This window comes from Hypomesus transpacificus, chromosome 9, assembly GCF_021917145.1.
Source record: "Hypomesus transpacificus isolate Combined female chromosome 9, fHypTra1, whole genome shotgun sequence".
Taxonomy (NCBI): Eukaryota; Metazoa; Chordata; class Actinopteri; order Osmeriformes; family Osmeridae; genus Hypomesus; species Hypomesus transpacificus.
In genome coordinates this window covers 767,167-790,623 of record NC_061068.1, presented here as the reverse complement: position 1 = coordinate 790,623, position 23,457 = coordinate 767,167, and the positions used below count along the sequence as shown (strand labels likewise).

At 46.7% G+C, this 23,457-nt stretch overlaps 1 protein-coding gene across 1 annotated transcript in view; it reads left to right on the top strand.

The window, feature by feature from the left end:
• The first annotated feature begins 10,621 nt into the window (after positions 1-10,621).
• The window catches only part of kcnd3 (potassium voltage-gated channel, Shal-related subfamily, member 3), a 45,984-nt gene continuing 33,148 nt past the window's right edge, over positions 10,622-23,457 (top strand). Inside the window, 2 exon segments of the mRNA XM_047025636.1 lie at positions 10,622-11,156; positions 11,747-12,933. Of these exon segments, the coding sequence (XP_046881592.1) occupies positions 11,831-12,933 (1,103 nt within the window). The 5' untranslated portion in view covers positions 10,622-11,156; positions 11,747-11,830.

Here is a 23,457-nt window from a genome sequence, read left to right as displayed (position 1 = left end):
CAGCAGTCATGTGACACGTTGAACGGCCCTCTGCGATTAACCTTTAAGGGCCTGGAAACATCAGCGCTCCGAGATCTCCGGTTGCTAGGGTGCACACGCGTTACTAGGGTCCTCTGTGCATCGTGTCTACAGGAAGGCTTCGAGTGCCAGTGTTGTGTTTGTTTTCCACATGAACTGACTGAGGTATTAATAGCACGTTTTCTGAGGTTAAGAGTGACACGGGTCGAGTGATGCTGGTGCTTTGCTATGTGGATTACAGAACACCTCAATCTTACACAGTGTGTTACTGCTGGACACCCAAACATCTTATTACTGGATATGTATAAAGGATTATCTGACACATTTCCACATAACTGGTTTAAATTATTCAAACTTTAATCAAAGGTTCCAGTGGTACTGTGTGTGTAAATGTTTGGAACCAATCAGTTGGAATTATTAAAATCAGTTACATGGACATTTTTCACATCATTGTCAAATTAATCTGTTAATTAAAAATGGTAATTCATATGTGTACCTAAAATGTCTTTTTTTGACATATTCTGTGGTGCTGAGAGTGTGGCAGATCTCTTCCACAATCAGGTTATGAACACACACTTGCAAACCTACACACACGCCCACACACCGCTGATCTGAACCAGCAAATACACACACACACACACACACACACACACAAACACACACACACACACACAAATACACACACACACACACACACAAATACACACACACACACACACACACACACACAAATACACACACACACACAAATACACACACACACACACACAAACACACTACTAGTCTGAACCAGTAACCCTACACACCCAAACACACACACATTGGGCCACAAGGGATGGTTCATAGGAAGTAGCAAACCTTTGACTGGGTGTTCAGTATTCAGGCACCGTCCAGCCTGGACTATCTGAGTTACCCATGACAGAGCTGCAACCGCCAACACAAACTCTGGGAGAGCAAGCATGAGAAAGAGAGAGCTAGGGATGGAGAGGAAGAGAGAGAGAAAGGGGACGAGAGAGGGAGGAGGAGGACGGATAAGGATGGAGAGGGGGAGAGAGCTCGGGATGGAGAGGAAGAGAGAGTGAAAGGGGACGAGAAAGGGAGGAGGAGGACGGATAAGGATGGAGAGGGGGAGAGAGTGAGGGATGAAGTGGGAAAGAGGGATGGAGAGAGAGAAAGAGACAGACAGGTAACTGTATGGTTGTAATAGCCAGACGGTACAATTATGAATGGTAATTTAATCACGTAATGGCATTGGCTCTCATACGCCTAATTTCTCTTTGGCCTGTTCACTTTAGGATGTGGTGTGAATTATAATGATGGATATCGAGAACGAAAAAAAACACATCAGTTTTCACAGAAAAGACTGGAATTATTTATTTGTTATTTAGCTTGTGTCAAACCCAACAAACATAAAGCCTTCCCTAAAGGATGAGGAATCGAGTGAGACATATGTTTTCAATTTTGTGTGGGGACGTAGTTACTGGTTCATCGTTCTGAAGGGACTCGGTTGGTGTCCACGGACATCAAAGCAGAGTTGTTTTTCATTATTTCTGGACTGTAGTTTTTACAGTTGTAGAGAGGCTGCTGCTTCCTCCAGTCTGGCAGCGAGAGTGAAGCTCAACTGGGGCTGCTCATCAGGTACCGCCGTCCAGGGCAGAGGAATTCATTCAAGTCATGAGCTACCACTGTTTTGTCCCTGTGGTTACATTGTTTGCAAACACAGGTGAAGCTTATTCATGCACACTGCCCCAATCTCCCCCAGCTGTCCATACCACTATCCACACTTGTTTGTGTGTGTGTGTGTTGGAGGGAGTGTGTGTACAAGTGTGTGTGTGTTTGAGTGTGTGTGTGTGAATCTTGTGTTGGTTGGATTCTGGTTACAGTCCTCTATGATACGAGTGTGTGTGTGTGTATGGGTGTGTTAAAGAGTCTGTGTGAGTGTGTGTGTGTGTGTTTGTGAGTGTCTGTATATGTGTACGTGTGTGTTTGTGAGTGTGTCTGTGTGTATGTGTGTATGTGTGTATGTGTGTATGTGTGTCTGTGTGAGTGTGTGTGTGTGTGAGTGTATGTGTGTATGTGTGTGTTTGTGAGTGTGTCGGTGTGTATGTGTATGTGTGTTCTCCACCCCCTTCCCAATAATCTCTTTACCCAGAGAGAGGCACACCTCCCTGTCTGCAGCCTGCCTGCCTGCAGCCTGCATGCTGTGCCTGTCTGCAGCCTGCAGGCTCTCCCTGTCTGTAGCCTGCCTGTCTGCAGCCTGCATGCTCTGCCTGTCTGCAGCCTGCCTGTCTGCAGCCTGCATGCTCTGCCTGTCTGCAGCCTGCATGATCTGCCTGTCTGCAGCCTGCAGGCTCTCCCTGTCTGTAGCCGGGACAGAAACACTTCCGGTCCTCTGAACGATCCACAATCAGTGAAACTAAAGACTAGAGAGATGATTGGATAATGATGTTTACTGAAACTAAATAGGTAATCAGGGAAAGAGGCATGTGATAGTGAGTTGTTTGGCGGCAATGATGGATTCAGTTATCCTCATGTCAGGGCCTGGCTGGGGTCCCCTGGTTTTATTCGGGTGACGTATGTACTTCTGCTCTCTGTTCTGGTCACTATTCTGGTCTTTATTCTCCTTGTCTTTCTTGTAGATTCTCCTACATTTACATTTAGTAATTTAGCAGACGCACTTATCAAGAGCGACTTACAGTAAGTGCAGGGACATTCCCCCCGAGGCAAGTAGGGTGAAGTGCCTTTCCCAAGGACACAACGTCATTTGACTCGGCCGGGAATCAAACCCGCAACCTTCTAATTAATAGCCGATTCCCTAACCGCTCAGCCATCTGACTCCCGTCTCCAAGATATCCCTCAGGACCCAGGGTGACAGGAAATTCTTAAATGTTTCTGATGGCTTGTTCACACACACCCACACACATGCATGCACATACACACACAGAATATATACTCTGGGTCTGTCTTTGTGTGTTTTTATATACAGTACAAAGATGCACGCACACCCATGCACACTCACACACACACTACATTTCCAGTTGAAAAGCAGCATTATTGATCCATTACATTGACCGACGAGGCTTTTCAAAGAGGCTTTTCACCCCGTCTGCATCAAGGCTTTTCTCTCAGAGAGCTGGCAGATATGCTCCTGTTGGTACCTCACCACATAGCGCCGTCTATATATACCTCTGACACATATGCAGAGAGAGAGAAAAGTGCACAAAGGGCAGTTAAACTGAAGTTTTACCTCACTGGTAATGCACAATACTGAAACGCAAAACAACAAAAAACAAAACAAAAAACTGAGGTGGTTCACCGAACAATCGAGTTGAGAAACGAATACCTCTACGGGTTTATTTGTCAAGCTGATGCTGAGAGATAATCAAAACCAGGCTGTCTGAGGTTATAACAATCCAATATTTACTAAATGACTTAATCTGTGTGTCACTGTCCTTATGTGTGTATGTGTCAAAGCCGCACGCGTTCATAATGAAGACCGGACAAGAGGTTCTGTACGAAGCACGAGTCACTGAGGAGGTAATGAAGGCTCGAGTCCGGAGCAATGGTTTCTGCCCAGGCCTGCATAGAGGCTGTGACTGCTCATCTAATGTCCTGTTAACCCTCTCGGATGCTCCCTGCGTCAGCCTCACATTGATCCAAACACCTGAATGGCTTTGAAGATGCTGTTGTATTAGTGTCTGTTTACAGGTTTGTTTTGTGATTACTGTCCGTGGTAAAACAAATAAGGATCCATCGATGATATGTTCTTATCTGGCGTAGATGTGGTGTGAGATGCAGCACCGCTGAAGTACTTAGTCATGTCTAACTGTAATTGAATTGTAAATGGGAGAAGAAAAAAGAATCTGTGAGATCCTGAAAAGGGTGTTGGTGACAGGGTTCTCTTTTATTTTTATAAATGAGGTTAATAATAGCAGATCAGATTTAGAGTGTAATTGTGTCATGATGTCATCGGGACAAATTGAATTAGTTCTTGATGAAGTACTGAGAGAGGGGAGGATCTATGTTACATTTGCTGAACATAAGTGGTGGTCAGAGACCACGCAGACGGTGATGGTCTGATCTTTAGATTACGTTTCTTGGCAGTTAAAAAATATATTTGATTAGTTATGTGTGACATTTCATGGGAAAAGATTGTATCTAGTTCCTGATGTTACTTTCAAGCTAAAATTAACATGAAAAAGAGACCTGGGGATGTATGGATGAGTTGTGGAAATATCACCTGAATGTCATCTCAATTTTACACCTTTTATCTTCCTGGGGCAGTGTAAGGCAGCTGACCTACAACTGATTGGACACAGGGACACAGGGACACAGGCGGCACAAAGAACGTTCTCTCCCTCCTCCTCCCTTGCTCTATTGCTTTGGTTCTCCCTCCCTCTCTTTTCTTGTTTTCCCTACTTCTTCTGTCCCTCCTTCTCTCCCTGGTTTTCTTTCTTTCCATTTCTCTCCTCTCTCTCCCTTTCTCTCGTTCTCTCCCTTTTCCTTGGTTTCCCCTACCCCTCCTCTCTCTCTCTTTGTTTCCCTCTCTCTCCCTCCTCTCTCTCTCTTTGTTTCCCTCTCTCTCCCTCCTCTCTCTGCATCCTATTCCGGACCAGAAACCGTCCACCAAAACACAACAAAGATCAACACCTGGCATTTCATGTGCATTGATTCAAAGAAATGTCATCCATTACCAGATCCCCCTGCTCCCCTAGCCTCCTGGTCAGTGAGGTCAGACAGGAGAACCTGTACCTCGCTGTACACACACCACACCACAGTGGTGGCATGACATTCAAAGCCCACCCACGGTCAATATTAATCATAACAATTTGTTTATGTTCATGAAGCATCCTCGACCTTTGAAGAGTCAAACGAGTTTGAAAATGCAGGGGATGTCTTCTCCTCCCTCCTCTCCTCCTCTCCTCTCCTCTCTTCCTCTCCCCTCCTCCATCTCCTCTGCTCTCCTTCCTCTCCTCTCCTCTCCTCCCCTCCTCCTCTCCTCTCCTCTCCTCTCCTCCTCTCCTCTGCCTCCTCTGCTATCCTTCCTCTCCTACCCTCCCTTCCTCTCCTCTCTTCTTCCTCTCCTCTCCTCCACCTCCTCTGCTCTCCTTCTTCTCCTCCCCTCCTCCTCTCCTCTCCTCCTCTCCTCTCCTCTGCCTCCTCTGCTATCCTTCCTCTCCTCTCCTCTTCCTCTCATCTCTCATCCTCGGGGTGTTTGACTGGTGAATGTCTAGAATCTCCTCAACTCTTTGATGTTTTAGCAGCTCAGCTGAACAGTGATGGTGGTGATGCAAGCCATCAGAAGTAGGTCGGGAGACAGAAAACAGTCCCTCTCCTGTCACAGTGCTGGAACTGCCGTTTCTGTCTGAGGGTGGATGCAGTGGCAGAGCTCAGTTTTTAGACTTCATGGAAGTGAAATGGTGGAACGATTATCAGGCTTGGAACTGCTAAGGGTTGGTGAAGGGGGGTCATGGTCTGAAGAGACAACAGCATCAACAGTATCTTGGCAACAAACAACATTGTCATGGCAACTCAACTGTAACATCCCAACAATTTGATACTCACATAATCCAAACATCATCATCCCAACATCATCATGCTCACATTATGATCCAGACGTTATTACAGCAACATTATCACAGCAACATAGGCTAATTTTCCCATGACTCAATACAGAGCATTAATCAGTAGATACCTTATTGAATATATTCATTATTGCTTGTACAGTTATTCATGACTCTGTCATAAATCACCCGGAGGCTGTCGACCCAGGTGGGAGCTTATTTCAAACATTGTCTCAGATAATGTCACAGACATTTACATTTAGTCATTTAGCAGACGCTCTTATCCAGAGCAACTTACAGTAAGTACAAGGACATTCTCCCTGAGGCAAGTAGGGTGAAGTGCCTTGCCCAAGGACACACCGTCCTTTTTCACGGCCAGGAATCGAACCGGCAACCTTCTGATTACTAGCCTGATTCCCTAATCACTCAGCCACCTGACTCCCCAGACGTCACACTGGCTCAGAGGAACCAGCTGGTCCTGATGACGTGTGCCCCGGACTGCAAGGGGCTGGGTCTGTTTCCCGTGGTGAAGGAAAACAAATCTTTGTTTGTTTACAGATCAAAATGTTTGTTAGTTTGTTTACAGATCCAAAGGCACACTGTGTACACATGCCCCATCTCTATCTCTAGGGAACCCAAGAAACATCAGTCCTTATAGTCCTCTTTTTGTTTCCTTACCCCTCGTTCTTTACCCCTCTCTCTCTGTGTCTCTCTCTGTCTCTCTCTCTCTAAGTCTCTCTCTGTCTCTCTCTCTCTAAGTCTCTCTCTGTCTCTCTCTCTCTAAGTCTCTCTCTGTGTCTCTCTCTGTCTCTCTCTCTCTCTAAGTCTCTCTCTGTGTCTCTGTCTGTCTCTCTCTCTCTAAGTCTCTCTCTGTCTCTGTCGCTCTCTATCCCCCATCACCTTCCACAGTCTCTGTTCCTCACATTTTCCTTCTCTCACAAGAGCTGATTTCGATAGTTTATGTTATGCACTGCCTTCAAGGTTCATGGTCAATGACCATCTAACCTCTTCTTCTTCTCCCTCTCCAGGACGGCCTTGTGACCCTTGTCCTCCTGGTTACCTCTCAGCCCTCACACACTGTACACACACTGTACACACACACACACACACTGTACACACACTGTACACACACACACACACACACTGTACAAACGCACACACTGTACAAACACACACACCCTTGTGTCCTCTAGTTTGTCTGAGAGCCTCAGGTCCCTGGTACACCTGTCACACTGCTACCCCTCCCTCCGCTGCCTCCCCCACACACACAAACACACGGTATTCACACTGACACATATGGTACACACAAACAGTAGACACACACACACTGTACAAACACACACACAGTGTACAAACACTCACACATACACTTTACACACACACTGTACAAACACACACACACAGTACACACACACACACACCTTGTATCCTCAACTCCCGCCTTGAGCCTTAGGACCCTGGTTCACGTGTTAGGTTGCCCCTTCCCACATACACACACATACACACACACATACACACACACACACATACACACGTAAACCAGCATCATTACGAGCTGGGTTGGATTCTGCAGTTGACTGGGAAAAAAGCCAATGTCTTGAATCTGGAAACACAGTAGACGTCAAAACCTTCAACTGATGAATGTTCCAGTACCCTCACGTGTTATAATCCAGTCTCTATAGAGAAATATTAGCATTTAATTCCCCCCCGCCATCACTCACTTCCCCTCCCTCTCCTCCCTCTTCCCTTCCCTCCCCTTTCTTTTTCTCTCCGTCTTCCCCTTTCACTCCTGCCTTCATGATCTGCACCCTCCTCCCTCCCCTCCACCCTCCTCCCTCCCCTCCACCACCCTCCTTCCCTCCCCTCCACCCTCCTCCCCTCCACCCTCCTTCCCTCCCCTCCACCCTCCTCCCCTCCCCCCCCTCCCCATCCCTCCACCCTCCCCCCTCTCCTGGGGGTGGAGCTCCTCTGTTGAAAAGGGAACAACCATCTCAGAACATGAAGTACAGAGATAAATCCGGACACATCCATCAAGAGTCTGTTTACATCACTTCCTGTCACACCAGATGGGCGGGAACATCAGGCTCTATGTAAATCCCCTGGACTACGATCATGGCAGCCTGACAGCTGGAGGCGGACTACAAACATGGCAGCCTGACAGCTGAAGGCTAACACACGCCAGGAAATAACTCTATGATTTGCTGCTGGGAAGATGGAAGTGTGATCTCACATTTAATACAGTATTTAATACAACTGGATTAAACGTTGATATTGATTCATCAGCGCGGTGTATGTTTGTCATATAACAGTAGTGTGAGGGATTGCCATTCTGTTATCATTTCACAGAAAATCATCTTTAGTATCCAAATGGTGTAGACCCAGCCTACATGTTTAGAAAATTGAAAAGTTGAGTTTGACTAATGTTACAATGTAGAAAATATATGTATTTCAATAATTGTCTGACAATGGTAGCCTTTAATGCCTTTATTAGCCTGCTAAATTAATTTGATAATAAAGACTTAATAACATAATCCTGCTGAATTATCATATTTACCTAATAAGTCTGGTGGGGGATACAGGGGAAAACAGAACTGTGCATGATGAGAATACAGAAGCAGACTCTAACCCTGGAAGCTAACACTCTAAATCCCTCTCTTATTGGATATAAATCTCAGTTGATTCATCAAGATGCACTTGAAAACACACTCTATTCTACAGAGCCTCAGCAGGTGCATGATACAGGTTTTTGTTGTTCAATTTTACTCAGTTTCAGTCGACTGTGTAGGATCTGTGTCCACACTTGAATCCACATGTTTTTGTTGTTGTAGAAAAGCACTTGACTGTGTGTTAAGACCTAGACAATCTACGCAGGGATTGGTTTGATCAAATAATTAAAGCACTGAATGGGTTCATTCATGCAGCAAATAAGCATTTCCGATCTTTGACGTCAATCCCCTGGATGGATGGATGATGTTTTTGATAGTAGGTATATCCTGGCATTATATGTCATTGTGTAGAATTTCACTGAATTGAAGAGATTTTGCGATAACTTGGTTTTATGGTGGGTCGAATTTGGTTTCACGAGCGACCGTTAGCTACCGTTAGCTTTTAACTGATTTCGGGTTCAGTTGTGGTTAGTCTACCGTTGATCCTATGAAATACAAACTTCCACGTTGTGATGACGTTGTTCTCAACCTTGATATAACGCATGACAGTAAGATACATTAACAGTAGCCTAATTGTGTTCATTAATACGAATCCACGTTCATCCAAAGTGCCGTAGCCTTCATCATGTAGCCTATAGTGAAGAAAATATAGCAGAAAGTCCAAGATTAAGTTGTGACGATCACATGTGCACTTGCGCATGTAGGTCAAGATTATGTTCAACGTTGGCCTAGCCTCCTACTCCTCAGTAGCCTACAAATAGTCCTACCTCCTGCAGCAACATTGAATTTCTAGCTTTTCAGTTGCAGGAATTTCGCAGTAGTTAAGGTGTCACTGCGAATCACAGAGGGCGGCATTTCAGACTCCGGAGAGGACAAGGCCTGATGGGAAGGTGTGAAACTTATCAAGCGACACAATGATAAGCTCTACCTGTGTCACTGAGTCACACCCGGGTCATGAACATCCAGCAGTTTATGCAACATTGTCAGTGGCGGTTCTAGACCAATTTTACTGGGGGGGCCAAGGTAGGGCCAGTGTTTAATCATAGGGGCACATAAAAAAACGGAAACTAATTATATTTAAATATTAAATACTATAATTTTGCTTTACATTAAAATCATGGAAACTTTTATTTTGTACATAAAGAGATTCAATTGAAACAATAAGGTAGGGCCATCAAAAATTTGAAATGAAATACAGTAGGACAATGCTGCAAAAGGTGGGGAGGAACCCATGAAAAAATAATAATACATTCAGTGAGCTCAGGGAGGCCATGGGGGCCAGGGACTAGCCCCTGAAGCCCCCGTGTAGAACCGCCACTGAACATTGTCTTTACTATGGCAGCGTTTCAACCTCAGTTCAACATCTGAGTTGCCTCAGTCTACATCGAAGAGACCGTAGCAAACAGTACTGCTAGACTATTAAGAGTATAGGCCTAAAATATTCACCACTATTTCGAATCCTCCTTAAATCTATTTTACTGCAACAACCTCAACGCTCAAATTTTTTTTACAATCTCTTTTTAAGTAGGCTATAACCTGGCGATGAAATTGTCGTTTTGTTTCTTCTATCCGTCTGGAAAATAGGCTAACAGTTGATTGTGTGTTGTTTCCACGTTTCACCTCCCAGCAGGGTATGGCTATTCAGTCAGTACTAGCCTAACAGTGGCGGTCTCAGCAACACGGACAGTGCACGAATACAAATATCAGGGCACTATTATTTTATTCACTAAGCGGCCAGTCGGATTGAATATATATATTTTAGTTATAGGCTAATACTCGTTTGTCATCATCCTAAAGTACAATTAAACGCAACAGCTGTTCTATAGAGGATTTAGGAACCCGTCTGTTTAGGCCTACACGAGCATAAGACAGGATAATCAAGTTTCCTCAAACGGTGCTGTATTTTGAATGAGTGTTGCCATAGTTACACAGTTACAGTATTCTCCCTCTCTCAATCCCCCTCCCCGCCACCCGCCGACCCCCTCCACACACACATACACACATACACACACACGCACACAGCCCTTGAGAGTGATGCTACAGTATGATCAAATATTCTGTTTCATTCAGTTCCAAATCTTTTTTGAAAATTCGTTCCTCGTCTTTCTTTTTGTTATGTTGGTTGGTCACAATTAATTAGGCCAGGGACCGCTGTGTTACTCCGCTCATTTAAACCATAACTCCCCTGTATTCATAAATGGCTCTAATTGGCTGATCGTGTGCATACAAAGACCGGCAGATGAGAGACAACTTGTATAAATTAGTTTCGAGTTAGGGGCTGGTATTCGACCGTTAAATCTCAAAACCCATGACAGGATGAGGTTTGCGGTTGTATTGGCGTAGGCTACTGGTCATAACGGGTTCGTAGTCAGTAGAACGGACACAGCGTGCATACCCAGTAGGTCCTGTACTGTATGAGGTGAGGTCACACAGTGGAAAACTGACCGAACGCACGGCGAAGGAGAGCTGACGAGCGCACGCTCCAGACAGAAAGAGAAAAGCCCCTTCGTTCGTGTCCATCACGCACTTGGAACCGAAGCATGCGCGACGGTGAGGTGTGACCGTTACACCCCGGTGGAGGTGTAGCCTAAATGGATCTTGGTCAACCGCCCGCTGGAACCTCTAGATCCAGTTGTGGAAAACAAAGATACAACTTTTAGTTCATTACAGACACATCTCCGTGTCTCGTTTTAGTCCCGTTACCGACATCACTAGCAGTCCTCTCCGATGTTACTCTCCGCTTCTTTCACCGTTCCGAATAATGGTCTTTTTTTCTCCTCGCGGTGCGCACTCGACTTAAGGAGTTATATTCCTGTGGCATCTGTGGAAAAGATCATTACTGTCTTTCCGTGTTTGGAGGTGAGCTTTGATATAGAAGAAGAACAGTGCATTCTTTTTGTCAACTATGGTAGGCTATGTCTAATCTGCTCGTGTTTAGATGAATAGTAGGCTTTACGTTGCTTGATTCTTACACTGTTTCTAAAGACAGCGCTAACACGAATGCATAGATGACAGATATACGGGGTTGCACTGTTGAAATCATTTTTAGTGCATTACAGCTAGACTTCGTAGTTTCAAACACGTTTCAAGCTGCAGATTGTATTTAATATTTAAAATGATATTGATTGTTCGTGTCGAGTGTTATGGATTCAACAGGTTTCATTTGAGACTGGGCTGCGTATTATAGATTTTTATGTGCAGTTGCAGTGTTGTGTTAACATTACAAATCTTAACAATTTTTTTTTTTAATTCTCCAGGTGTTTTTAGTTCTAAGTGGAGAATATATCCACCCATATTACTTTTATCCTGGACTAGTTTAACCAGCCTATTTAATTCTCAATACTAAACAAAAAACGTAAAGTTCAGCAGTTCTCCCTCACTTACAGTTAATACTTTTAAAGAATCACCTTCTTTGTATTAACCTTATTATAAACAGCTGTTTCTGAAGACGTACGGATATTTCATTAATAACTAATAACGTATATTTAAATATTCCAGATGACAGTTGAGTCCCAGCCCAGCAGAGACTGAAGCAGCAGGGCAACCTGCAACCGGTGTGTGTGTGTGTGCGTGTGCGTTACCATGGCAGCAGGAGTGGCAGCATGGCTTCCCTTCGCGAGGGCTGCAGCTATTGGCTGGATGCCAGTGGCCAACTGCCCCATGCCCGTCGCCCCGGGAGACCGCAGCAAGCGTCAGGACGAGATGATTGTCCTGAACGTCAGCGGACGCCACTTCCAGACGTGGAGAAGCACGTTAGACCGCTTCCCGGACACCCTGCTGGGAAGCTCGGAGAAAGACTTCTTCTACGACGAACACGCCAACGAATACTTCTTCGACCGCGACCCCGACGCCTTCCGGAGCGTCCTGAACTTCTACCGGACGGGGAAGCTGCACTACCCGCGGTGCGAGTGCATCCAGGCGTACGACGAGGAACTGGCCTTCTTCGGCATCATCCCGGAGATCATCGGCGACTGTTGCTACGAAGAGTACAAGGACCGGAAGCGGGAGAACGCGGAGCGTCTCCAGGACGACCAGGAGGACAACAAGGACGCGAAGCCCCCCAACATGACGGTGCGGGAGACGATGTGGCGGGCCTTCGAGAACCCCCACACCTCCACCATGGCGCTGGTGTTCTACTACGTCACCGGCTTCTTCATCGCCATCTCCGTCATCACCAACGTGGTGGAGACGGTGCCCTGCGGCGCCACGCCCAGCCAGAAGGACATGCCGTGCGGCGAGCGCTACACGGTGGCGTTCTTCTGCATGGACACCGCCTGCGTCATGATCTTCACCGTGGAGTACCTGATGCGGCTGTTCGCCGCGCCCAGCCGGTACCGGTTCATGCGGTCGGTGATGAGCATCATCGACGTGGTGGCCATCTTGCCGTACTACATCGGCCTGGTGATGACCAACAACGAGGACGTGAGCGGGGCTTTCGTCACGCTGCGGGTGTTCCGCGTGTTCCGCATCTTCAAGTTCTCTCGCCACTCGCAGGGCCTGCGTATCCTGGGTTACACGCTGAAGAGCTGTGCCTCCGAGCTGGGCTTCCTGCTCTTCTCCCTCACCATGGCCATCATCATCTTCGCCACCGTCATGTTCTACGCCGAGAAGGGCTCCAGTTCCAGCAAGTTCACCAGCATCCCGGCCTCCTTCTGGTACACCATCGTGACCATGACAACGCTAGGGTGAGTCTCCCCCCGGGGGCTAAATAGCTGATGTTTACCGTAAACCCCACCTGTGCTGTACATGTACAAGTAGTTAGGACGTCGTTTGGTCCGCGGTTCCATCATCGGGTTCTGTGTTATACCATAGAGAAGAAGGTTCCAAAGAATCTAATGATGTGTGAGGGTTCTTAATGACATCATCGTCGTTCGCCTGTCATTCGTCTTTGTCCTCCAATGAGACGGAGCAGTTTTCAGCTCCATCACCTTTCAAGCAACAGGTCACTTCCTGAAATGAACAGGTTCAAACTCAATGCCCGGGAACTGTATTTGTGTATCTCTCCTTTGAAAAACGATAACCGATAGCATGCTTTCCTGCGGTAGATGGGGCAGCTTCATAGTGGTTTTACTTGTTTTAATCAACCATTTGCTATTTTAAGTGAAAAGGACAGAGGATGTATTAGGCCTGGGCCTGCTGTTGAAATATCCTCCCTTCCTCTCAGGCTGAGTAATGGGCTGGAGAGAGACATTTTAAACAGCAGCATAAACTCTTATGACATCCAGCGTTGGGCTTGCTGAACACAGGCCGAATAAGGACATGACTGCTAAATGTAGGTGCTGCCAGAGAGAGTCTAGTGTGTGTGGGTGGGTGGGTGAGGGAGTCTTTTGTTTGTGTGTGTGTGCTGCGTGTGCGTGTGTGTGTGTTCATTATGTGTGTGTGTGCCTGTGTGCGTGCGTGTGTCTTCATGATGTGTGTGTGTGCTTGTGTGTGCGTGTGTTTATATGCGAGTGTGTATGATTGCCCAAGTGTTTAGTAAATGTAACAGGTGCTTCACGTGTCTCAGCGGCTATGGACACTCAGTGTTTAGATCTGAACCCACTCATGAATACATCACAGAACAGACAGCCTCCGGACCAGAAGAAGAAGAAGCTGCAGCAATGGGCCAGAGAAGAAGAAGGAGGGAGTACATTTTCACCAGGAAACAGGCTGAGGAAAGAGTGAATCAGAGGGGAGGTTAACATGGTAGACTTGCACTGGCTCTGAGTATTACCTCTGGTATTGTCTGACCGTGAAGATTAGACATTACATTTAATATTTTATTCATATAGTTTTTTTACAAAGCGAACATACTTAAAAATAGTTCCCATAGTGCAGCAGGTAATTCCTTTTCCCCGATCAATCATTCCGTCAAATTTTTTGTCGGCCACAGAGGCCTTCTCCTCTCCTGATGTGTGTCTCTGTTGACTGGGTTTTGGCTGCCTGTAGTCTTTGTGTGTCGTGTCAGTCGTTCAGAATGACCTCAAACAATCAACGCTCGGGTGTGAAACCGCCGTTCGGTACGCTTCCTCGCCTCGTCTGATCGCATTCCAGGAGCCTAATGAAGTGACGTCCAATGACCTTCAGGCTCTCCACGAGCAGCCAATCGCCTTCTGGTTCAGACCCAGAAGGACCCGGTCGCTCGTCTTGCGCTTCCCTGTAGGCTGCCGCAGCGCAACTGGGAGAGGACGAGTCCCCCTGAGCCCCAATGGAGGGAAAACGGAGGGAAAGGAGAATCCCCCAGACGAGCCTGACGCTGTCTCGCGCTCTGCACTTCCTGAACACTGTTACGTTACGAGAGAGAGGAAGACGCTGGAATCAAGTCTGAATGAATCCAAGCCTCAAGCTTCGTCATCAGTGTCTCATCCCCACCCTGAAATAAGAACGCAGACTAACAAAAGTCCGAAAATAGCTTGGCTAATTGGTTTCTCCCCTTGCGATAATTTCACGTAATTCATGGCCGCTAATGTTTCATCATAGAATATTAATCTCCGTTTAGCTCACAGGGACCGAAAGTGAAGTTTTGTTTTGTTTTTCATACGGTACTTTTCTGTCAGCCCCGCCTCTCAGCTCACCTGCTGGAAGGACATATGGTCAGGTGATGAGGTCACCAGCGATCCATCTGGTCCTTTACGTAAGCGCCTTGTGGCTGATCCAGCCGGCTCTGTCTCAAACATCACTCCATCTCACGTCACTCCTCGACCTCCCTCAACCCCACTCACCTCTCTCTCTCTCTGGCCTCTCACCGCCCCACACCCTCTTCCCCTCCCTCTCCATCTCACCTCACCCCTCAACCCCCCTCCCGCTCTGGCCTCTCACCAGTCTCAAGCACCTCCACTCCTCCAGGACCCCACAATCTGCTGCACTCTGCTCTGATTCCAACCAGAGGGACTCCGGGAGCAGAAGCCAGGGATGGAAGCGTTTCTTCTGGTGCCTGGCTGCGGGGCTCCCATGTGAGACGTCTGACTGGACTGGTGCTCAGAAGGTTCTGATTGATGATGCGAATCCAGCTAGGGTTCAACCCTGGTCCACCGCTCACATGAGTAGGGGTGTGTGTGGATACCTCTCTCCTCTGAGGTGTGTGTGCTGTGTGTGTGTGTGTGTGTATACTGTATGTCTGTGTCTGGTTGGCTGTCGGTCATGTTTGTAATATTCAGCAGTGTTGTCTTGCACTGGTGTCTCCCCAGGTGTGTGGTGTGTGGAAGAAGGATGGAGGGATGGAGAGACAAAGGGAAGGATGGAAGGAAGCAAGGAGGGAGGAAACGAGGGAGGGAGAGGAAGGACAGACACAAGGACAGAGATGAAGGGAGAGAGAGAAAGGATGGACGGAGAGAGGGATGAATGGAGAGGGATTGAGGGACCAAGAAGAGGGTCAGGCTGTATAATCACATCTCCACTACAGATGACCACAGCTTCGAAATCAACCTCAGGTGGCTGATGGAGCCGTCTGATTGGCTCCTGGATCCATCCCATCCTCGCTGCTGGAGCTGCCGTGGCAACCATCACCGGCGGATATGTGGTCATGGGCAGCAGCGGGATGGGATCAGAAAGATTGATGTGGAAGGAGGGAGGCCTCTCTCTCCTCCCTCTGATCCCTCCACCCGCCCGGGGGTCCCAGGGGACAGAGAGAGGCTCAGACACAGGATGGCTGGTAATCATGTAACAGGATGCACTGATCTCTCTCTCCCTCTCCGCCTCTCTCTCTCTAACTTTATCTTGCTTTTTGAAACTCTTTCTCTTTAATCCTATTACTTCTCTTTCTCCCTCTGTCTCTCTCTCTCCCTATAACTTCATTTTGCTTTCTCAAACTCTTTCTTTCTGTTCAACCCTGCCTTTACATATCTCACTATCTCTCTCGTTAACTTTAGTTTTCAAACTCTCTATTTTTAACCCTACATTTTTCTCTCTCTCTAATTTAGTTTCTTAAACTCTTTCTCTAACCCCATCTCAATCTATCTCTCCATCTTTACCTTTCTTACACTTTCTCTCGTTCTTGGTCGTCTGTGGTTCATCCAACTTGGGTGCTATGATCCCTAGAGATCCACAGTCATGTCTTTGACTCCCAAACCCTGGACCTAGTAATGAAAACTTTATTAACGCGGTGTTTTGTGGGTTCAGATTCTGCTGTAATTAGAGCCATGTTCCCAGTTGTGGAGTTCTGGACGCATTGTGTAGCTGAGCAGAAAGAGTGAGAGAAATGTTGTTATGTATATAGGTCATGTTACCGCCTGCCTTAATCAGAGGCTATATATAATCTGCTTCTAAAAGACTTCTAGCATTTAGCCTTGTCTCCAGTGTTCAGACCATCATGGGAGAGAGGGTGAGGGGCCAGAGAGAGTGAAGGAGCAGGGCGAGGGAGAAGGATGGGGGGGGTGGAGTGGAGTGGGAGCTGAAGGGGAAGTGGGGGCCTGAGGGGTGGGTGGGGGCAGAGTGCAAGGAGGTGATGGGATGGGGGGGTGAGGGGATGAGAGGACGAGGGGGTGAAAGGGTGAGGTACTGCCCAGGGAGCTCCACATGTTGCCTGTCACCCCAGAGTGGTCAACTGAACTGCCCAACCAATGACAGAAGAGACCCTCTCTCTTGGTTTATTGCTATCTTTCTCTTCATCCTCTCTCTCTCTCTCTCTCTCTCTCTCTCTCTCTCTCTCTCTCTCTCTCTCTCTCTCTCTCTCATTTGCTCTCTCTCTCTGACCTCTCACTCTTTCTTGCCCCCCCCCATGATTCTCTGAACCCTCACCAGAGAGGAGGGTCCTGCTGTGTCGTCCCATCTGGCGCCTGATAGAAAACTGAACATGCAAATGAGGTGGATCACCCTTTCTGGCCATTGGTCCCTGTGGCAGTGACATCGTTGGCTGTGCTTCCATGGTTCTCTGTGTGATGCGACTCAGTGTGTCCTGGGGCTGTAGTCATGTGATGCGTAGACATATGTTGTGTGCCTACCAGGCTTTCCTGAAGCCCACTACATCCTGAGCCGAGATGTGGGGGATGGGGTGGGCTATCTTCATGTTACACTACTTCATACTTGACTGAGGGGTCAGATGGCTGAGCGGTTAGTGAGTCGGGCTATTAATCAGAAGGTTGCCGGTTTGATTCCCGGATGTGCCATTTGACTCGAGGGGAATGTCCCTGTACTTACTGTAAGTCGCTCTGGATAAGAGCGTCTGCCAAATGACTGTATTTGTAACGTAGACTACATCTACATCTACTCTACATCATACTAGAGTACACTACATAATACTAGAGTACACTATTACCAGTGCCTAGTTTCTGAAGTGCTCTGTGTCTCTGGGTAGTGTTTAAGCAGGTTGTTAGTACAGTCGAGTCTTTGTTGTTCTTCCTGACTAAATGAAGGGAGGTACAGGGAGTGTGCATCTAATGGAGCAATTAGGATTTTTAAGTTTAACTTAACTTCTTCTTTGTCTGTTTAATACCGACGCGTGGCTAAACTCATCCATCCTGGTCAGAGGCGTGGCTAAACTCATCCATCCTGGTCAGAGGCGTGGCTAAACTCATCCAACCTGGTCTGAGGCGTGGCTAAACTCATCCATCCTGGTCTGAGGCGTGGCTAAACTCATCCATCCTGGTGGTCTGAGGCGTGGCTAAACTCATCCATCCTGGTCTGAGGCGTGGCTAAACTCATCCATCCTGGTGGTCTGAGGCGTGGCTAAACTCATCCATCCTGGTCTGAGGCGTGGCTAAACTCATCCATCCTGGTGGTCTGAGGCGTGGCTAAACTCATCCATCCTGGTCTGAGGCGTGGCTAAACTCATCCATCCTGGTGGTCTGAGGCGTGGCTAAACTCATCCATCCTGGTCTGAGGCGTGGCTAAACTCATCCATCCTGGTGGTCTGAGGCGTGGCTTAACTCATCCATCCTGGTGTGGATTCCGATGAATCTGGGCAAAAGTGTTATTCTTGGTTATGATCTTACGTGTCAGCATGCTAACAAAACGTTTAACTGTTTTTGAGGTCAGAAGTTGCAGGTCAGAACGTGCATGCTGACTTGCGGTTCAGAAGGAGAAAGCTTTGTAGACAATTACTAATGTCAGCCTTTTTACCGGGGAAGGGAACATAGGGTCAGTTCTCTAACACAGGCTTCTTGAAGGGGAGCCCATTCATGGCAGCTGTGGGATTGAATTTAGCACTGTTGGGGGACGTGATTAACACCTAAATTACCATAGCTGTGTCTGGAATGGTGAACAACCTAGACTCTCAACTATGGATCCACCCCACATACACACACACACACACAGGGGAGGAGAGGAGGAGGTGAAAGAGGATGTCGAGAGAGTGTTGAGATGTCATCAGTCAGGTCTCTGCTGGGTGTTTTTGTCCCACAACTTCAAGAACACGAAGAACAGTGAATGACACCATCTCTCTCCGATCAGGAGAGTTATTTTTAGCTCGGGGCCCTTATCGCTCTGCACAGCTGGGGAAGGACTATAGTAGCTGTAGACACCAGTGAGGCAGCTGGCGGGGGTCAGCCCTGGTACCTCAGACAGGGCTGGACCGGCACAGGAAACACTGTTCAACCTGCTGGTACTGTACAGCTGAACACCACAGCTCTCTGGCTGAGGAGGACCGAGCTGTCTGAAAGGAGAGTTAGAATTCATTTAAACATAATCAGGCCAACCAATGCATGAGAGAGAATCTGTGTGTGTGTGTGTGTGTGTGGTGTCAGAGAGTGGGACAGTCTGTGTGCATGTGTGCTGTTGTGTGTGTGTGGTGTGGGATGAAGGGGGGGGGGGGGGGTGTAGGTGGGTGTTGAGTGTGTGTGTGTGTGTAGTGTGAGGTGGTGGGAGTGTGTGTGATGTGTGAGTAAGTGCATATGTGTGTGTGTGCAGGAGCTGAGTGTGTGTGCAGGCACAGTGTGTGTGCGTGTGCACTGGTGAGTGTATTTACCTTAGCCTCTGGGTACTTATGCCTTCAACATAAAACTGCATGACAGTATGTTTATCTATGCTGGGTTCATGGTTTCTATCACAGTGACTGACACAACTTCAGGATTATCTGCAGCGCTTCTTTGAATATCCATTGATATGCAGGACTTGCTTTAGATATACATCGGATTTCACTCACTCAATAACATTTCAAGCAGTTATTTTTCAACGGCAAGATACAGCTGTAGGCCTACCGTTAAGGTTCACGACAAAACGGACCTTGTGATTGGACCAAGTGTATAGGCCAATCACCATCGGTGTATAAGCTGACTGTCATGCCCTGTTTACGTTTTAACGTTGATTTATTCAGCTGGTGTTTCGTGGCCATAGACGTTGATTTAAATTCCAGGAAAGCTGGAATACTAACATTCAATACAAACATTTAGACCTGTCATCGTGGCGAAAACACAAGATTTGATTTATTTATTAATGTTTGTCTTAATTCCATCAATCAGAAAAGAATAGAGAATAGTAATCATCGTCTGATACTCGGGTCTTGGTTTTACAGTCGGCTCAACACCACCGTGTCAGTAGGTGTGTTCGACTTCGTGCAGCACCGGCGGTGCCGACAGTCGGCTGCAGCCGGCTGCCTTGAAGCTGAGAATGCCATTGGCTGCTTCAAGTCAGCTGGGCTGCAGGCAGCTGCCTTGAAGCTGAGAATGCCATTGGCTGCTTCAAGTCAGCTGGGCTGCAGGCGGCTGCAGACGACGCCAGCGCTGCATGAAGTCGAACACACCTAATGTTAGCTAGCTGTTGATGGAGTCAGATGATGGATGGAAAGCGAATTGCTTAGTTACAATGCAAGTAAAAGGTTCGACTTTTGTCGTTGACGGTAAAAACCCCACAACAGACTGCTTTCTCACCCAGAGTAGCCTACATAAACATGCAGAGTGAATGTAAGTCTATGGACATAATATAGCCTATAAATATAAAATGGGCTGATGCGAGAGGTCCAGACTGAGGCAAGCAATTCCTTGGTATCCCGGATATTGCAAACATAAATTTTTTTGCTCAAATTTTTTTGGGGAATCTGAATTTCACAATTTGAATTCAAGCAGCCTAATTGTTTTTGTTTTGGGGGATTTTGTAGCTAGAATTTGTTTCTTCTTGAATTTTGGTATCTGAATTTTACTATATCATGCCAAGAAATGAAGCAACAAAAAAAAAAACACTCTATTTTTGTTCTAGTTTAAAGCTATTTTTGCTTCTGTTTCTGTAAAATTGCTAAACCACTGAACTGATTTCCGGACATACGGAAATGCCTTCCGGATTTTGTGAAAATCCGGTCACATCCGGAAAAAGTTGTCACACTCTTACAAGACTTCAGCGTTTCAGATAAGAGTGTTTCTCATGTGTCTGAGCGAGCATGTCTTATACGTATATGTGTGTATGTAAGTTTTCAGTAGTATGAATGTGTGTGTGAACGTTTCATATGTGAACGTGTGTGTGTTTCATATGTGAGTGTGTAAGGACAGTCTGAATCATTTCCTAAACGGCCCCTCATAGAAAATCGCTTTGATGTAATTTTTGTAATATTTCAGTTGAGGCAAGAGCTAGTAATGATTCAAAGTGCGAGTTTGAGTAGCTTAAAATACATTTTAAACTATTGTGTGGTCTGATATTTAGACGAGGAGTTGCGTAACCTGTGTAGTTGTGTGGAGGGCCAGTTCCAGCCAAAACGTGTCAATGTTATCAAGAGGGCAAGTCCTCTCAAACACATCTAGAGACATCATCCTGGGCTTTGTAGAAAAGTTAGACATTCCTTGTGTTGTGAGGCAAGACTGTTATTAACACTTCGCTGACGGGCATCTTTGTAGCGAGCCCCATCAATCTGCCAGCTCCACTTTGAGGGGGAATAATCAGAGCTGGTTGCCAATTATCTCCTGACGTCTCGGGGATGATAGCGCGACCCCTCGGCCCGCCAGCATAACACAGCTTGTTATTTTAAAGAGGCAGGCAGTTTTCTTCCTGGATTCGTTTCCAGGAGCGCTTCGAGAACTGTCTAATGGGGACGTTAGTTTGTCGTGGGTGGGTGTCCTGTCGGCACCCAGGCAGACGATAAGCAGAGAGTTAGACGTTTAACTCCAACGTCTCTTCAGATTCTCTTTCTCTGCCTATTTCCTATCTATTAAAACGTAGACGCGCAGGCAAGGTTTTAATAAACGGGGTTTCTTTTATTGTGTTTTATTTGTAAATGATAACTAAGTCAGGTATACCCCAGTAATAGAACCATGCTGATGAGACAAGCAGTAGAAAACAAGACTCTCTTTCTCCCTTTCTCCCTCTCCATCTCTCTCTTTATTTATCTCTCAATTTCTCTCTCTCTCTATTTCTCTCTCCACTATTCTGAACATCTCCCAGGCAATCAGAGCAGATGTGGCTCTTACTCAGTTCATCTGAGTTGAAAGTTGAAACCACATTTCCATGAAGTCTTACCCTGAGGCACAGTAGAAAAACATGTTTGTGGTTGCTTGTATTGCAGATTTATTAATTTTGCAAAAACAAAACAGGCCTCAGTCCATCATCATAATATGTTCTTACAGTCAAATATCTTTACCTGCTTGGGTGTGTCTGTAGGTATCTACCCTGCTGGTAGAGACAGGTGTGTCTGTAGGTATCTACCCTGCTGGTAGAGATAGGTGTGTCTGTAGGTATCTACCCTGCTGGTAGAGACAGGTGTGTCTGTAGGTATCTACCCTGCTGGTAGAGACAGATGTGTCTGTAGGTATCTACCCTGCTGGTAGAGAAAGGTGTCTTTAGGTATCTACCCTGCTGGTAGAGAAAGGTGTGTCTGTAGGTATCTACCCTGCTGATAGAGAAAGGTGTCTGTAGGTATTTACCTTGATTGTAGAGGCGGATGTTCCTATACACTTAGGCCTAGTTCTAAACTGCCCATATAAAAGGATACAGTTTCAATAATGATGGACTATTTATAAAGTCTGTATTTTAGAGTGTTAATATGCCACCACTGCACTGCCCACCTCTGTGGTGACTGTGCCCAGCCAGGTCTAGCCAGCCCTGGGTCTGACAGCCACAATGGCTGGGGAGAATTTCATAATAATGTTTTCATTTAGCAGACGCTTTAATCACAAGGCAACATACAGGGGGGAATTTGAACCTGCAACCTTCTTCATTTGCAGTCACTCAGTCTAGCCGCTGAGCTGTACCCATCCCCTGGATGGATGCGAACCTGAGGCGCAGATAACTACCTGACATTTACAGGCAATTATGCCGTTTAATCCCGTCCTCCTTATGCATGTGGGTGAATTCAATCAGGCGGGGAGACGGCTGACACTAAGCTGTCAGGACAGGACGGCGCCTGTTACACTGCTCAGGGGGACGCACACACGAGACACTGTGTCCACAGTGCTGTGTGTGCGGGGAGGGTCATATTAATAACATTATTGATTATATTAATGTTTTTAAAGGTTATTTCAGGAGGTGTAAAGGTGGAGGAAGTGTAGCAGAAGGGGTGAAGGTGGAGATGTAGCAGGAGGAGATGTGGCAGGAGGAGATGTGGCAGGAGGAGATGTGGCAGGGGGTCGAGGAGGAGGTGGACAGAAAGAGAAGATGTACCGTTTCCTCTTTACAGAGCTTCTCACCATGGTGGTGTTGAAGCTGGAGGCAACCATCTTCTTATTGCCTGCCTGTCTGTATGTCGCCTGCCTGTCTGTCTGCCTGCCTGTCTGTCTGTCTGCGTCTTGGCCTACTTGTGTCTTTTCCTGCCAGCTCACCAGTCTGCTCTGGTTGTTACTGCTCTTCTCTGTCGTTGCTGGTCTTCTCTGTCGTTGCTGGTCTTCTCTGTCGTTGCTGGTCTTCTCTGTCGTTGCTGGTATTCTCTGTCCTTCATGAAGGGCAGCACAGACCATGAGCAGTGCCATGTCCCCTTCAGTTATCCTGCTACAGCAACAAGAAGAACATCACAGTTCTTTCATGAAACTCCTTAGTGCAGTCCTCCTCCTACCCGACTCTGACCACCAAAATATTCTTAAAACGAAGCACTCACGATCTTTGCTCTGCTGCTATTTGCGTCTGTTGAATGAAATCTGTAATGTTTTATAATGAATGTAGGATACCCCTTCACCGTCAGTGTTTCCGACATAGTTCTGGGATCACTGTACTCAATACTCTACTCAGTACAGTAGTCCTGACCTCTCACAGTACAGAGGACAGTCTCTCCAAACTTGAGTAGCTTCCTGTACAAATGATTTTACTCTGTGTCTTTAATACTGTTGAAAATGGGAATCACCAGGAATATTTTTCAGCCTTTCTTTCTCTCTCTCTCTCAAATT